The sequence below is a fragment of the Acinonyx jubatus genome, chromosome C1 (genome assembly GCF_027475565.1).
Source record: "Acinonyx jubatus isolate Ajub_Pintada_27869175 chromosome C1, VMU_Ajub_asm_v1.0, whole genome shotgun sequence".
NCBI lineage: Eukaryota > Metazoa > Chordata > Mammalia > Carnivora > Felidae > Acinonyx > Acinonyx jubatus.
In genome coordinates, this window is record NC_069381.1 from 215,411,220 (window position 1) to 215,428,456 (window position 17,237).

Genomic DNA, 17,237 nt, shown 5'->3' on the forward strand with positions numbered 1-17,237 from the left:
CCCGGTCCTGAACCACTCACCAGGGTTTGGGATTGTCAGGGTCTGGTCTGCGCTCCTCCAAGCTCCAACCATCCCTCGTCAAGGGTACCTAGGACCTCCTATCTACCTCCAGCAGAGTTGGGCCTCGGCAGAGCCCGGGTGGATAGGCAGGGTGAGGGGATGCCCCAAGCCTAGCTGGAAAGCAGCAGGGAAGGGAACATCCAGGGACTGCAGTGTAGTGGGTGGTAGGACTAGGCCACAGATATCCCCCACCCCAGCCACCTGAAGGTGGATCTTGCAGCCCTCCCTGTGAGTATTTCGCTTTGGGCTCCCCACCAGAAGGACCTTTACAGGCAGGCAAGCTTGATGAGAGGTTTGCAGTTTCCCAAAGTCACCTCACTGACCTCTACAAGTACCCGAGAGTTTCTTCTGTTGACTTTCACCTGTCCACCCTCAGCCTCTTGGTTGCTTCTCTTTGGGCAGTCTTCGAAGACCTCACCAGCCCAGCATTGTTCACCCAGGTAGAAACCCACTCCTTTATTTCAATCATCCCTTGTTGTTCTCGGTCTCCTCCACATGCCAGAAAGCTCAGCTCTCTTCCTTCCTTCCCCCTCCTCTGGCTGCTCAGAACCCCAACTGCCCTTCTCTCCCTACACCTAGTGGTGGGGCTGACAGGGGAGGGGAGGGGGTTCAGTGTGGAACCCAAGAGAGCACACAACTGGCCTGTGACTTTACTGTTCTTAATCACTTAGACATCACTCCAGGGAAGGAGACCCCCAAGTAACTACAATTATGTTTCCACCCCTACTTTGAGAATCTGAGATATTAAAGAATAAACTCAGTGCTGTTTCTTGTGGTCTGATGAATATGCCTCCCCTTATCCATTGTATTGTTTGAATAAGACCAAAGAGGTATTTTAGAATGCTCTCCATGAGAGGCAGTCCATGTTGGAACAGGATGGTCAGCGCTCTGGGGGAGGCCTTTGGGAAAAGATCAATAGAACACTTGATTAGATGGAGTATGGGTTTGGGGGGGAAGGCATGATAAAGGCGGATAGTGCAAGCAAAAAATGAGAAGCAACTAGTAATTCCAGGAAAAACAAAAAGCTCCTCCCAAAGAGAACTGTGATCTCAACATACTGACTGACTCAGAAGCTAACAATTCTTCCACAGTCACAACAATATAACACTGTTCATGGGGGCTCAACATTTAGGATCAATCTGTAGAGAAGGCAAGAAAGTCTTACTATGGTTACAGGACATTAAATAAAGTTGACTTTATAAAAACAAAAGGATAGGTGACTATTGTCACGAGAAGGGAGGAGGCTGAAGGGAGGGCGAAGGTCCTCAAAAAGCTTGTCTTACAAAGGAAGGTGGGGTTTGAGGAACACCGTCTAGAGTTGAAGGAAGGAGAAATTAGGTGCTAGGATATGCCTCAGTGTGACCAAATACCCTGAGGTACAAGGACAGAGCAGGGTATAGGAGTCAACAAAATCCTTGGTTGGACCAGAAGTTGCCCAAGGCCCCATCTTTGAAGTTAGCGTCAATTTCCCTTAGTTGGTTGGCTGGCTTGGCCTTTTCCTCCAAGAAGCCTGGCTGTTCCATCTCTGGGCCACCAGGCCCTCTCTCTCTCTCCTTTGCACAGCCTCCTCTAGTGGACCCATTTCCTGCCATTTGTCCCTTGGACTGATCCTACCTTCAAAGGTTGCTTGAGCACAGACTTCCTGAGCATTTGGGCCCTTTGATCCCCCCAGATCCAGGAACAGAGGCCAGCAGAGGCTGGGCAGGGCTGTGGTGGCCACAGGGGGACCAGTTAGCGGCAGGGGGGGGGGGCAGGCCATAAATCCCCAGGGAACAAAGGCAGCAGCCAGCCTATGGACATTCAGGCCCCTTGTGGGCAATCAGCCCAGAAAGCTTGGAGAAGCTCCTTTTGGTCTGGAAATAAAGGGGGGGGGGTGCCTTTGGGGTTATATGGTAAATAAAAATGCAATTAAGAGTCCCCAAAGCAGTCAGTTTGGTGAAACAGCCCTCTCTGGCCATTTAAGGCCAGTTTGCAGAGGCCTCTGTGCTTACCGGGAGGGCTTTGCCTTTGTTCCCTCACCCCCACGCCGTCCCCCCTGTCACCATGAAGCCAGAAGGCAGGGACTCAAGCCTCCCCCTCCTGCTCAGAGAGCTTCTGGGAAGCTGGGCACGGGGTCCAGGATCCATTCATGTCTCTGCTCCATTCCTCATGATCCTGGTGTGAAAAGTGGGAGGAAGTGGGGAACAGGACCCCACTGCTTTGCCCGGGCCCCACACGGCCCCATCACTGTGGAAAGAAGGACAGGGCGTGTGGAGTGAGGGGACTGGGTGGCTCTGCCCCATCATCTTCGACAGAGACAGGAAGCCTCTCTGGCTGGCGTCCTTCAGACCTCTGCCCGTGGCCCTGTGGCCAGCGCACGGCCAGCTCCTCTAGAAGGGACAGACACCCAGGGCAGGGCACAAGAGAAACAGAGGAGGTGCCTGGGGTCACCTTGGAGTGGAGAAGAGCTGGGGGCTGAGCCAAGCAGCCTCACCCCTGCATCTGCAAGTGAAAAGCCCATGGGAGCGCTGGATTACATGATTAGATCTACATTTTATGAAGTTCACATCCTAAGACTTCACTGGGCAGTGCGACAGCATGTGGTGAGGATGCACGTAAGAGAGACGCACGCGCACGCACACGGGAAGGGACCAGCTGTGCAACGGAAGGGGTGAGGGAGGCCTCTGTGACAGAAGTTGTCCCGAATACGGCATTTCTGGAGTTCTCTGTTGAGACACACCTTTTGGAAATCTTTGATCTCCATTGTGATTGCTCTGTGCTACATTCAAAATACACCCAAGGAACAATAAAAAATATACTTGCTTTATTTACCAATTTTCTAAAAAGCAAAACAGTCGTAAAAAGACACGAGCAGTAAACGAACATATTGCACTGGGTGAAGCAAGTTTGGTGGGTGCATGGACAAACCACTTGTCCGGCAAGGCTTACCAAGTCATGAGACAGACACGGAGAGCGTATTTACATGTCTGTTTAGGAACAGATTAAAAAGAAGGCTCAGTTTAAAATCGAGAGAAAGTTTTATAACCCCTGTGTAAGCACGCACACTAAAGGAAACACATCTCGATGCGCGGCATCGTGTAAACAATTTCACAAAATGCTCCTATTGTCAACTTTCCAGCACGTGTGGAGGCTACGCGGTTAATAACAATCAATGGGCGCGAATCATACGGTAACAATGCTGAGGGTAAACATTCATAGCAGTGGAGAATGTCTGGACGGCTGTATGTTAACGTAACATACATGTAACCTTGACCAGCGTCTAATCCCTTGATGATTGGACTTCAGAGGCGGGAGGCGGGTTTGATAGCCTCTATTTTCCACACAAACGCACAGGCTACTACCTCATTCTGGGCATGAGAAGGTGATGTTACTTTATAAATTAAAAAAAAAAACCCACAGTATTCTTGCATTTGAGTTTATGGAAAACGGGATTAATATCCAATCATAAGACTGAAAACCAAGCAGGTTACAGGGAGGCTGACTCCAGGAGCCCCTTCTCCATCAGAGAACAAGGGGAAGCCTGCTTTCTTTTCCGTCTTTACAAACTCAGTCCAATTTTAAGTTCATTGTTTCACCTGTGGTAACTTTCCGTTCACTCCAGGGACCTATACGACTTTTCCCCCCAAATCTTGGGGGTGCATGGTGCAACATGAAGTTTGGTGAGATAGACAGAGAGGCCTCACTCTTCCCCGGGTGTCCCGCTGCCCTGAAAGTGCTGGTGACACCGGGGGACCTCACTGCAGAGACCGGAAGCTGCCCCGAGTGAGGTCAGGCTCATGAAAAGAATGAGGGCCGGCATCCCAGCCCAGGGCGCGGTGGGAGAGGTGAGCTCGTGGCACCCTGGAAAACCCAGACGCGGTCACCAGATCACGATGTCAGTGGCTACTCTTTGCCAGAGCTCCGGTCTGGGAGGTTCCCAACAAAGGACCAACCAACACGAATGGTCCTCTGGGTGGCGATCAAAGCCTGGTCTGCAAAGGGAAGTCACCACGGAGGTAATCAACCACATATTTTGTCTACCTCTTGGTCACAGTCTGAAAAGGATACAAGAACACTGTAGAAATACACAGGAGATTCTGAGCGTGTGCTAGTCTGGTGGAGCCGGCCACACAAGCCACTGGGCCTCTTTGGTCCCGAGCGAGCATCTCCACGCCGTTCACCCCAAACACAAGCTACGTCAGACTGAAATGTTTGCTGCTATGGGACCTGAAGCCGAAGCTGCTGGTTTGCCAGAGTAGGTTTCAAGCCGTTTAATGCGAAACACTTTGAAAGAAAATCGGGAGAGGCTGTGATCCCCATTTGGCATGTTTTTAAGAACACCTAGTTTGACTAAATGATAATTTAGATAAAAAGCAGCCCCCAGAGGCCAGAATTTGATCTGACCCGCACCAAGCTGGGGAGGCTCCCCGCTGTCTGTCGCAGCCTGCATGATGCCTCCCGACACCCACAGGGACCGGCGAGAAGCCTCCTCGAGTCCACAGACTTCCGGGAGCCCTGGGACAACCTCCCTGACACGTGCAAGGAGCGGGTTCAGGCTTTCTCAAGTTAAAGAATACTGAGAATCTGTCCGCCGGCCCCCAACCTCCGTAGGTATGTTTTAAATATAAAAATGTATTTTCCTCCCAGACCCTTCCCACCCTCCGGTTTTAAATCACCCCTTCAGAAAACCATGTGTTTTTTCCCCCTAAAACAAAAAAAGCGACATAAGCATATCTGTCCACTTCATGACAAACAGGTGAGAAAACCTCTCCTCTCTTCCGACCACCTTCTAGCGCAGATCACGGCTGTCCGGGGGTGGGGGGCGCTGCCAGGACAGACTTAGGTCTGTTCTTCCCTTCTGTGACTCAAGGGGGCTCCACTTCCCTCCTCCTTGGTGTCTGGGTCTCCGCTGAGACCCAGAGTAGGAACATCCTCCTCATATGGCACGCAGATGTTGTCTTCTTCCTTGTTCTCACAGTAAACACACTCCTTAAAAGGAAAAATGTCAAATCAGTAACAAAAACGACATCCTCGTTACCACGGAGGTGCAGGTGACCAGGGGTTGGCCGGGCGGCTGCTAGAGGAGGGGTGGGACGTGGGGCACCTCTGAGGGGCTGCTGGGACCCTGCCTGCTCTTCAGGGAGGCCACAGCTGCCCCCCTGGGGCCGCGCTGCCCCCTCCCCCAAGGCCAGAGGAGAGTCCAGCCCTTATCTGAGCAGTGAGGCAAAGCCAGGAGACTCAGGCTTGGTCGCAGCTCCTCCTCTTCCTGCCTGTGGGGCCGGAGTCGATCGAGGCCCAGTATAACTGCCTTCGCCAACCTCAGTTTCCTAATCTGGGAAATGGGGCATCAGCAATGTACGGTCTCATTCCCTGACTATCTGCTGCGTACCTGCTACGTGTCAGACATGTCCTGAGCACTGGGACTCACCAGTGAACAAAGATGAAAACCCCCGCCCGGTGGAGGGGACATCCTCGTAGGGGAAGAGGGACAATAAACAGAGTGAGGCGAGTACCCTAGAGTGTTCAAAATGAAAGTCTAGCTGGACGCGGAACAAGGCACGTGGAGGGGGTCCTATTATACGCTGGACCTTTAGAAAAGGCCAGAGAAGGTGACTGATGGAGGGCTGTTCTTTGAGACCCTTCCCTCAGAGGGTGGAGCCTCATTCCCCTTCCCCGAAGTGTGGGCTGGACTTGGTAACTCGCCTCCAGCAAAGAGGAGGTGATGGTGTGATGGAGGGCATCGTGCGGCCCAAGAGGCCTGTGGCTTCCTCCTGTCCTCTCTGGGGATCCGGTGCCAGGCCACAAGTACAGCCAGGCAGCCCTGTGGGGAGAGGCCTGTGTGGCGAGGAACTGAGGCCTCCTGCCCACAGCCAGCACCAGCTTGACAGGCATGGGAGGGAGCCTCCTGGGAAGGGGGTCTTCCGGCCTTCAGATGACCACAGACGCCCCAGCCAACATCTTGCCTTTATCTTCAGGAGAGACGGAGCCAGAGCTTCCCCGCCAGCTGCTTTTGAACTCCCAGCCCAAAGAAACAGTGGGAGATCATTAGTGTTTACTGTTTTAGGACACTAAGGTTTGGGGTCATCTGACACAGAGCAGTAGGCAACTGATACTGTGGCGTGTGAAAGGAACACGTGAGGGAAGCCAGAAGCAGCCACGTGTCTATCCAAGAGGAGGGGGTTCCAGGCAGAGGGAAGGGCAGGTGCAAAGGCCCGGTGGCAGGAGCCTGCCTGCTGCGTTCAGGGGCAGGCGAGAGGCCCACGTGGTGCAGAGAGTGAGGGAGGAGAAACCAAGAGATGTCAGATTTTTACGGCTCTGCAGCACTGGGACTGAGACGGGGCGCCGTTGACAGGGATGTGACTGCCGGGGACCGGGGGAACGACATGAGGCAGGGAGGCTACTAGGAAGATCCAGCTGAAGAAGCATCGTGCTTGGACCAGGGGTGACGCTGGAGGGGATGGGGAGTGGCCGGTTCCCATCCTGAAGGTGGAGGACAGGGCTGGCCACGGGTTCAGCTACAGAAGGACACCGAGCCCCCGAAATGAGTGGCTGCGGGGGACCCGGGGCTCAGGAGGGAGCGGGGAGCAGGGATGGGCACGCAGGTATGTCTCCGGGAGCCGCGGGAGGGGGCGTGTGGCCTTGTGGGAGCACTGTTCCTATGGCCACTTAATGGTCCACAGGGACAGTGAGGGTTTATGGTAGGAGCAGAGCTTCCTGTTTCCTGTTTTGTTTCGTTTTTAATGGAAAACAGAATTGAAAGGAAGAAAAAACATTCCAATTTCAGCACTGAAGGCCTTTTCGGGAGCAATGTGGCAGAGCCGTTACAAGAAAGTTCCTCAGACTAACGGTATCGCGGTGTCTTTCGTTGTCGTTAATGAACGCTCTCAAATTCTAGGAGTTTTACGTTTACGGAACACTAGCAAAGACAGTACGGAGCGGCCCCCTCGCAGTGCCCTTTAACACGACGTCAGAAACTACGCGCTGTGACTTACGGTGACGTCCACGGCGGGGGGCAGGCGGCCCTCCCGCAGCCAGGGGTGTGCGTCCTGCAGCTCCCGCGTCTGGCCCTCCGTGAACTTGGGCTGGGACTTCAGCAGCGGCTGCATCTTCTCCCTATCCTCCTTCAAGACGGTCTCCAAATTCCTTCAGAGAACATTCAGTTAGGCAACTCAGAATGTCTTAATAAGGGATTTTCGTGGTTTTCTCTTTTACACACTCATTTTCTGTCGACTCTTTCCATATTAGTATAATTTCAGGTGATTTTGTTTCATGCAAATTTCCTTTTTATTTAAAATAAATTACCCTGTTTAAGATAACTTAATCTCCCTAGTAAATAATCCATAGTTTTCCTACTAAAATGATAGCCTGAGTAACAATTTTGATTTTATCATTGTTATTATTATTATGATTTTTGAGAGAAAAAGAGAGCATGAGTAGGGGAGAGGGGCAGAGGGCGGGAGAGAGAATGGGAAGCAGGTTCCACGCCAAGCGTGGAGCCCCATGTGGGGCTCGAACCCATGAGCCGTGATATCATGACCCGGGCCAGAATCAAGAGTCAGATGCATAACTGACTGAGCCACCCAGGCTCCCTGGTTTTATTTTGAATTAGACACGGGAGCTGGTTACCTGCACAAGCTGATCAGCTGGAGACTCTTGCCATTAAGGAGGTTGGCGGAATAACTCCTCTGCCTCCTGCAAGCCCTGACATTGCCCCGGCGATAGAGCCCCAGTGACCCCCCTACAGAGGCCGGGCTGTTCTGAGCCTCAGCCTTAATCCTTCTTTCCCCAGCTTCCCCCACCCTGGGGCTCCACGGGGGCAGGGACCATGACGGTTCACTAGAACAGCCTGACAAGCAGTCACTGCGGTGGCCCAGTTCCAGTCACCGCAGAGCAGCCGGTGGCCGAGGGCTGCTCACCTACCTCGACCTTGGCTTCGGCATCTCTAAGACAGACACACCCCATCCACCCCACAGGGTTGCTGGGTGACAGAGAAGGGAGACAGACGTTGGCACAAATGCTTCGTGAGCATTGAGTGCGACGCCCAGGAGGGTGGCCGGGAGCCCATCTTCCTCACAGCCCATGGGAGGTCACTCTGCAGGGCTCCGGGGCACACTGTCCACACAGATGGCTCTCTGTGGGACCACAGAGTCACCTGGAGTGACCCTGCTTCTCTGTCTGCTGCACTCAACTCAATCTGAGATGAGGCTTCAGAGGGAAGTCCCCCCGACTGGGTGGGGGATCCCACGTCCCTAGGAGAAGGTCGAGTGGTTACCGGGAAGGCATCTGGTACGTCATCATGATGCTGTCATCTGTGTTGGCCATCAGCAGCCAGACGGGGTCCTGGAGGACGTACTTGATGAAGTGCTTGCTTTCTTCCACGTCCGCCTTCACTTCTGCTTTGTGATTATTCTCCGAAGACTCCACGCTCCCGAAATACTTGCTGGTATGGCTCGTGTCACTACTGCCTTTAAAAACACAAAACGTGGCAAGTCAAAGCTTTTGACACAACGTTAAACCTCGTGTGACGTGCGTGTAAAAGGCAACGGCAATTTCGGGGAGCTGAAGAGTTTTACTTGGCGGTGAGTGCCCAGGTTGGTGGATGTTCCTCCCCCCGTTTTCAGTCCTCAAATTATTTGGGGAATACCAGCTGGCACCATGGAGGGGATTCTTTCCCTCCAGGGCCAGCCCCGAGAAGTCCAGATGGGGCTAGGTCTTAGAAAGTGTGGTCTTCTTTCCAAGAGCTCCCTGCTCCTTGACGAGGCTAGGCCACAGAGAAGCTGGGTCGGGGATCGCTCTCCAGTGAGCCTCCCGTGGGGAGCGAGGCCAGAGAGCAAGGGGAAGGGAAACCCCATGGGGGGGAGGGGGGGGGTCTCTGTGGAGTGAGCTCTGCCCCTTACGGAGTTCCACAGCACACCCGGCTCATCCTCGCCGCTCAGGCGTGCAGCCCACGCCCCAGCTTCACATGAGGGGTGCTCCCTTGGCAGGGCGAACACCACCAGCCCTCCTAGCAGCCCAGAGAGCCGGAGGGATGGTCCTAAAGAGCCAGCAGGGGTGAGGCCTGCAATGCCAGGAGAGTGTAAAGCAAACAGATGCAGGGCGTGCCCACGGGCAGAGCTGGGGCAGGAGCAAGGGGCACGTGCCTGCGGGTGTGAACTGCTCTGGGCTCTGGGCAGCCGCTCGGAGGGCCAGCTGGATGCCTGTCGGGACCTGGTCCGCACCCGCTACCGTGGCCTGAGGTCGGGAAAAGCTGAGGATGCCCTCAGGTACATCAAGAGACCATCTTCCAAAAAAGCCCTGAATTGAGGCAACTAAAACACGTCCACTCCCGCGGGACTTGGGTGCTCCCAGGTCACCAACGTACCTGCTCCGCTTCCAGACGTATCGCAGCCCAGCGAGCTGGAGCCCAGGGAATCGGAGGCCCCGCTCCCAGACAGGGCCGACCCGGTGGCCGAGCACAGGTCTTCGTGCAGCAAGAGGTCAAGCAGGCCGCTGGACGTGGAGAGGGCATCGCTGTTTGGCGCGCCTGTGGGCTCCTCGCGCTTCAGGAACAGGGAGAAGATGGCGTGGTCAGGATGGACCGGGTGGGGCTGGGGAGCTGCAGGGCACTGTGTGCACAGGCCAACCAGGGACACGGCAGAGCGGGGTCCCCAGATCGCTGGCCCTTCCTTCACATGCCAACGAAGAAGGCCCAGTGAATGCGTCCCGCGGTTACTGGGACTACAGCAGCATGCTCGCCAGTGGTCTATGAATGCCGTCTAATCAACCTTAGTTTGGGGACAGTCACACCAAAGACAGCAGTTCCAGGATCCTTGAGGGAAAAGCTCCCGCTTGGCCTTCCACCAGTGCAGACTGGGGAGCGGGGAACTGCCTCAGCAGCACCGGGTGGCTGCTCCTCGCCGTGGGTGGGGCTCTGGCCTGGGGGGCGGGGCCTTGGGACCCAGGGAGAGGCGTGGCCTGGCAGCAGCCGGACCCTTCCGTCCTCAGAACCAGAACGGGAGGCCAGGACCCCAGAAGCAGGAATTGGGAGGGCAGGGACGCACTGCGGAAGTTAGTCTGTGTTCATGAGGTTGTGCGTCCTCCTCTGGGGGCCCCGTGCAGCTCCCCCTCGGGGCTCCCGTGGACTGCACGGCCTCGCTAACACTGCCACACGCCTAAGCTCATTCAGAACACAGAAGCGGTTCTTTGGAGACACAATTGCAATTTCATTAATCCAGTAAGAACGGCACACTGGCGTCCCTTAGCACTTGGGAGGAAGGGAACCGACCACCTGGTTCCAGAGCTCTGTCCTCCGCCTCTACGTCCACTCAGGGTGCCTCCGCTGCCAGCTTCCCCGCCCCTGCCCCCCCCCGACAAGCCTTCGTTCTGGCCGTTAGGCTGACTGTGCTTTATCATCGGCCTTTGGTTTAGAATCTCCAGGCGGCTCCTGGCCAGGCATGAAGTCACATGCTGCTATTTGGACCCTGCCTGTGCCGTCCATCAATCCAGCCTCCTTCGTTCGGATCCCCAAACAATGAAGAGCTCCCAGTGCTCTACTCTGATAGGGTCGCTTAACTGGAAGATGTTAATTTCTAGCATGAGTACTTCTGTCAAAACAAAGAGTTTGGCAGAAGCCACAGTGTCTGACCACCCCCATCTGGGAGGACACGGGCTTGCCCCACCCCTGCCGTGCTGCGTGTGGCGCCCGCCTTAGAGAAGGAACATTGGGTGGGGGTGAGGGGGGGGGTCCTTACAATTGGCGAAGGCTTTGGCTGCCGGTCCAAGGCCGTGCCAGGTTTGCAGTCTGGCCCTGCCGCCGTGGTCTCCGAGGACCCTGCCGTTCTTGCGGCCACGGCGCTGCCCTCGGGGGCCTCCTCCAGCTGTAGCAGGTTGAGCTGCAGAGGTGAGCTGCCCCGGGATTCGAAGAGCGGAGGGGAGGCTCTGCCCGTGGGCCCAGAAGCGGACGGCAGGGAGGCTGGGGTGGCTGCACGAGATGCCGGTGGCCCACACTCTGCCCGAGGACACGTGCACGGCTGTTTGGGGGGTGAGGTCCGACCAGGGAGCTCAGGTTGCGAGGCAGGGATCATCTCGGGCAGGAAGTTAGGCTGGCCTGGGAAGAAGGCCTGGGGCAGGCTGGGGGTCACCGTAGGGAAGGAATAGTTGGGTAACACCAGCGCCATGACGGGGGCCAAGGGGACAGTGAACGGCGGGTGCTGAGTGTCCATGGGCACGGTGGGCACCGCGAAGCCGGCATGGGGAGCCATGGGTGTGGCCGCCACCGGCCCCGGCGTGGGCATGAGTCCTGGGGCTGGAAACACTGGCAGGGAGTAAGCTGGCATGGAGTCAGGGAAGGGTGTCAAGGGGCAACTGGACTGGGATGTGTCCGACGGCGACCAGGCCGTGGCGTTCAGGCCCACCAGTGGGGGCCGGTGGGGCGCCAGCCCCCTAGACCCGGTGCTCTCGGAGGAATCTCGAGGCTTGGCCCGTTTGGACTTCAGTTTTCTGTTCTTCCCGGTTTTTTTCCAAGATGAGTCTATTCCAGAGGCATTTCTTAGTCCAGGGGTGGCTAAAATAATGGAAAAAAAAAAAAAAAAAACCCCACCAGAGTTAAGATGTAAGTGTTTATGTGACTCCTCTGTGTTGGTTTTTGGAGAGTTGTAGAAGTTTCAAAATGTGAGGGCACCTCCTAGTTCAGCAGTCTGGGGTTTCCAAATGTCAGCCTGGAGCCCACTGGGGCCTCCGTAAAGGTGTCCCCTGACCTTTGGTGAAGTGAAATAATCAGGGCAAAATACTCATGAAACCAGAGTCAACCAATTTAAGACTGCCCTTAACTACAAGATCACATGCCTGTTTCCTTCTGCTATTAAAAAGTCCCTTCTTTTGCAAAATCATAGTGATGAAAAGTAGTATTTAGAAGGTTTTATTTGGGCCAAAAGAAGTAAAAAGGCTGATGAGTCTATGCTGTTCCCGGACACTGGTCTGTGAAACCTGAAGGATAGACCCACTGATCTCATCAAACCTTATTTTTGAATTTTACAAGTGTTATCACTACTGTTCCTTAAAACAAGAGATTTCCTGCCTCACCTGTCAAATAAAGCCCGGACTGCACCTGAGTGGAGGTCTATCAGGCGACCAGTGCTGCAGAGATGATGCCTTCTTTAGAAGGCAGGAGGTCTGCGCTGGTAACCGGAGGACCCTGGGCACATCCCCACCCCACCCCGGGCCCCGACTGGTGCGCTAGCAGGACCTTGGGTCGGAGTGTCATGCCATGCCTGGGATGGGTCCCAGGAACCTCAGCGTCCCCTTTCGTGTCACCTAGGGTAATCTGGGACTTTTGCAGCGGGTATGTGGGGACACCTGTGCCAGGGTGTGGTCCACACCTTTGCTCCATGCTGAAGACAAACCAGCCAGTCTAAGGCAAAGTGGTAAGTGGGCAGGGGTTTGGGGATTCAGACTCTGTTTGGTGTTCTTCCTATAGGAAATCTGTCCCCTGGTGGGACTAGTGGCTGAAGCACTGGGCTCCTGGGATAACACATCAGGGTCTAGACAGGGCTGCCGTGGACAGCTGTATAGTCTGTGCACTGCAAAAACTGGGCCAAGCGGGCAAGAGGGAGCTGGAACTCCGCACCAAGCCAGGCCCTCAGGGTGGGTCTGCCCACAGTGGGAGGTGACACCTTCTTCTCATTTCCACAGAGATTCTCTATGGCCTGGCAGTCACCCTGAGTCTGGGGAAGAAGGAGAAAAGGAACAGAGTAGAAGAGACACGATTCTAGACAGCATCAGCTTCTTTTACTTCTTATACATTCACCCTGGTGTGTCTGCCTAGAGATGGCGGGAGCTGGGAGCTTGTGGTGCATGTCTCCTGGGCCCACTAGCTCTGATCCCTGTGCCTGGCCTGGGGGACCCAGGGAAAGCGTGGTGTCTCTGATCAGTCCAGCCCTGTCTATTTGACTTCCCCCCACGCCTTTCAACCAGCCGCTGGCTCTCAACCCAAAAGGCAGCTTTCTGCGCAACCAGGGGCTGTCCTCCGGCCCTGAGGCCAGACCAGCCAGGAGGGCACGTCTCCCGAGGAGAATGGATGTCAGCCGGGGCTCCTCCCCGCTCACAAGCCTGACACCAAATGCCCCGTCAGTACTGCGGACAGGTGGGGTCCCCTGCCCCTCACAGCCACCCAGTGAGAACGTCTGATGTGGCATTGCTGCAACGGCCCCATCCCACATTCCACGGGGGCCAGCCTGGCGCTATCGCTGCTCTCGATGGCACTGTGCCCTTGGGGACCCGAGAGGACACCTGTTTCTACCACAAGAGACTGCATCGTCTCCAAGTTCCAACACGTATCTCACAAATGCGGGGGTCCCAAACTGGGGACATTTCACGCTTTGAAAGAAGCATTGGACCCCATTCCACCAAGAATATGAAGCTTTTAGAAATCCACCTCTAGGTCAGGTATCGCCACTTACTTCTTTCGCTCAGCTGCCCCTTGGATTTTTCTTGTAAGTAATAATGGCAGCGAGACTGGAAGACGTGGAGTTTCTGCATCTCCTTGAACTTGAGCAGGAAGCTCTGCTCCTCCTTCTGGGTGTGGGCGGCCAGCACTTCCTTGGTGAGGCCCAGCGTCCGGAGGGGGTCCTTCTCCGCGCCCAGGCCGCAGGGCCGGCCATCCAGGGACTCGGGCCCGCTCGCAGCATCTTCCACCAGCTCTGTAACACGAGACGGCACCTCTGGTGTGCAAGGGCCCCGGGGGCTAAAACAATGGATAACCCACCCCGCATCTCTGAAGAAGAAAAAGGCTTCGTGAAGCTGAGATCCACGGTGAGCTCACTTAGCGCCCTGAGAAGGCTAACAACGAAAGACGCAAGTCCATGACGGAAGTCTCATTGCCTGGGGTGGCTCCAGGAGCAGACTTCTAAGCAAAGTGAAACGTGGGGGATCTCGGGGCTCAGCTCAACGTCGGAGACGCTCCTAGTCCCTAGCATTTAGAGCACCACAGACAGAGCTAGCGCATGACCCCTATCCTGGTTCAGGCGTGACAGCCGTGACGGGACAGGGGCAGGTGGAACCCACTGACCGTCCGGAAAGAGGGGTCTGGACACTGACTCTCTTACCTGCACTGTTTCCTGTCTCTCTCTTCCCAGAAAAGAACAATTTTGGGTTTCATTTCACTCATGGGTGTTCTGAAGAAGGAGCTAACTCAGTGCTGTACGACTTGTGCTGGCTCCCGTCCTCAAACAGGGGAGGGGGTGGGATCCCCCCACCGCCCCCCACAGGCCCAGGCTCCGAACCACCTCAGCGTCTTCCCTGTTCATGCCTGAACAGACACCTGCCACCAGGTGGTGCCAGAGAGCAACGGGGACTCGGACAGGTGCGGTGAGCGCCCCCCCCCCCCCTAAACCCCCACCTGTTTTTCATGCTCCAGGATTTCCTGTATCTCCCTTCCTGGGCAGTGCTAGGGTTCTTTTGCACTTGGACAAACTTAAAGAAAATTTTAAGAGGGCAGCCAAAAATTCAAATTTTTAGGGGCGCCTGCGTGGCTCAGCCAAATGTCCGGCTCTTGATTTCGGCTCGGGTCATGACCCCAGGGTCTTAAGATTGAGCCCGTGGTCAGGTTCCATCCTCGCTGAGCATGAAGCCTGCTTAGGATTCTGTCTCTCTCTCTCTCTCTCTCTGTCCCTCCCCTGCTCACACTCACTCTCTCTCAGAATAAACGTTAAAAAAAATAATTAAAAAAATTTTAATGACAAAAACCCAATTTTTACCATTAAAGTCAGAGAACCCTTGGCATCGTCCGAGAACCAAGAAGCATACCTAGCTCCGGCTGTGGCTTCTTGTCGCCCACGTGGACGATGGTGCTGCTGTAGCTGCACTGGCTGCTGAGGGACGCCACGCTCTCTGCCTTGCCGGGCAGCGTCAGCGAGGTTAAGTGCGCGCTGACCTCCGCGTGGCTATTCACCTCGGAGGGTGAGGCCGTCTCTTTGTGCAGCAGAAAGGACACAGACACAAACGTGCAATAAAAGCAAACCGTTCAGGTAAGAACCACCACTGTCTGTGTGACGCACCCACACCCACGGGCCCACCTGGTCCGCACACACCCGGCAGGTGACGGTCTGTCGGCAGGTATTTATTCCCGGGGCGAGAAGAGGAAATTCTGAAGTGGGCAGAATCACACCTCTCCCGTCCCGAGTCCTCTAAAAAGGGGCGGGCGACCGGGCAGCCGCAGGTCCTCTGGGTCAGGGGCCTCTGCCCGGACCCCCTCCGCGGGCCCGAGGAGAGAGGCCGCACAGGCAGCCAGGGGCCCGCCCTCTGCTGAGCGCTCTGCCCGCAGCCCGGGCACAGACAGTCCCTCACAGTGTGACGGCCCAGCTCGTGCTCCGTCAGCAACGGGACACCCGGTTTCTGGCTCTCGGAATGACCACCGGCAACACTCACAGGGTCTGAGGGGCCTGGGACTTAGCCTGTCTTGTAGGGCTGCAGCAATGTTCAGAGGCCGGTGCTCTGCTGAGACACCATGTTGCCCAAGAACGACCGTGTGACGTGCCCCCGGTCCTCCAGCTCCAGCAGCCCCGACAGGACCCTCGTCTCGAAGTCCCCGATCACCTTTATGTCTAGCTTGTGAGACGGCTGCTAACTTTGGAGCTACTTTGGTTATTGAAGAAACAGCCTCCACCCACAGACTGTGTCCTTGAAGCCCTCAGACTTGCCCTGGGAGGGAGGGGGGCTCCAGGCCTTCCGGGACACCTGATCCCACAGCGGGCATCCAAGTTACCACACCCCCCGCAGCTCGAACGGTCAAGACACCTGTGCCATGCGGCCCAAGACCGGCCACCGCCTTCCGCTTATCGCCGGCCTTCTGCGTCGCCACGTTCGCGGGGAACTCACACTTCCTCTTGAGGGTAGCAGCCTCACTGCAGCTCTCCAGGTACCTGCACGGGGGGCCGGGAAGGGCTTCATGTGACACGGGAGCCCCCAGAGTGCACGAACGACAGAGGCGGGGGCCGAAAGTGGCCGCACCTGATGACGCTGTCCAGGCAGCTGATCTGCTGGTAGGAGCCAGCGGGCGGGCTCTTGCCACCCAGCTCCTCGGGAAAGCTGCCTGGGGGCAGGCTGGCGCCCGAGCTGTCCTTTTCCACGGGGACAGCTTTCATCTGAGCACAGGAACTACTCTGTGTCTCTGAAAGAAGGATCGGATAGCTCAGTTAATACCTGCTTCCCCCAAACAGTACTCTGTATGTTTACAAAGTCTCTTAATTCTACCTACAAATGAGGCTCGGGGCTCAGAATAGGATTCACAGACACAGAAATCCAGGGACAGCCAGATATTCAGGCAGCTCTGTGGGGGCAAGTGTCACTGTGCCACCCACAGAGGGAACCTAAAGGGAGCTGTCACCAGGGCCAAGGCCTGCTTCTCTCTGGGGCTCGGTGGCCCTCGGCCCGGGCTATCCCCAGGGTCAGGGACTCAGCAGTGGGGAAGGCCAGTTCTTACTTAAACTCCTGAAGCTTCTAGGGCCAATTAGATTGCAGACGCTTTTTAGTTGCTCAATATTATTCTCTGTCTCTGGGAGGGTCAGTCCTTCCAAATATGACCCAGTGGTGATAACAGTCGTAATGGTCTCCAGTGTGGCTTGCTGTGGACGTTTCTTGCCCTCACCACGCGCACCAGATGCATTCCCCTAAGGGCCCTCACGGGCAGAGCCCCGCCCCGCCCTCTGTTGTGTCCCCAACACCCAGCACAGACCGCAGCATGCAGTCTGTCCGCTGGGGGCAAAGTGCACACCCACACGTCCCGAAGGCCAAAAATCCTGGCGAAGACCAGGTGTGGGCAGCCCAGGGAGGCTTCCTGGAGGAGGCGAGCCCTGAGTGCCAGGGAAGAGCAAGAGCCCACGACGGGGAGAGGACTGCGGTGCATGTGTGTGCGTGTGCGCGTACGTGCAGAGGAACAGCACGAGCCCAGGCACGAGGGCGCGGGGACACAACCTGGTGAGGTGGGCTCAGGCGGCGAGGGGGTGCGCGGGCAGCTCCCTGGGCCGCTGGCTCCCCGTGAGAGGGAGGCCTTTGAGCAGAGCTGGCGCTGTCCACTTCAGACACCGCGTTCACGGGTGTGAGCGCTGTGGGCTGGCTGGGCAGCCCGAGGGGGGCGAGGGCACCTGCTCACGTCGTTGGAAGCGTCGACCCCACGGCCAGTACGCAGAGCTAGAACGGGGCAATGGGGCAGAAACGCATGCCTT

The 17,237-nt window shown here is 56.1% G+C and overlaps 1 protein-coding gene across 5 annotated transcripts in view; it reads right to left on the reverse strand.

Annotated features, from left to right (window-relative positions):
* Positions 1–2,841: 2,841 nt before the first annotated feature.
* PER2 (period circadian regulator 2) overlaps positions 2,842–17,237 on the reverse strand; it is a 39,440-nt gene continuing 25,044 nt past the window's right edge. For all 5 annotated transcript variants that reach the window (XM_027046302.2, XM_027046304.2, XM_027046297.2 and 2 more), the window contains 9 exons: positions 16,024–16,183; positions 15,811–15,935; positions 14,821–14,985; positions 13,476–13,715; positions 10,770–11,581; positions 9,401–9,578; positions 8,312–8,504; positions 7,032–7,182; positions 2,842–5,028 (listed from right to left, as the gene is read on the reverse strand). In XM_027046302.2, the coding sequence (XP_026902103.2) occupies positions 4,879–5,028; positions 7,032–7,182; positions 8,312–8,504; positions 9,401–9,578; positions 10,770–11,581; positions 13,476–13,715; positions 14,821–14,985; positions 15,811–15,935; positions 16,024–16,183 (2,174 nt within the window). In that variant the 3' untranslated portion in view covers positions 2,842–4,878. The remainder of the gene's footprint in view (positions 5,029–7,031; positions 7,183–8,311; positions 8,505–9,400; positions 9,579–10,769; positions 11,582–13,475; positions 13,716–14,820; positions 14,986–15,810; positions 15,936–16,023; positions 16,184–17,237) is intronic.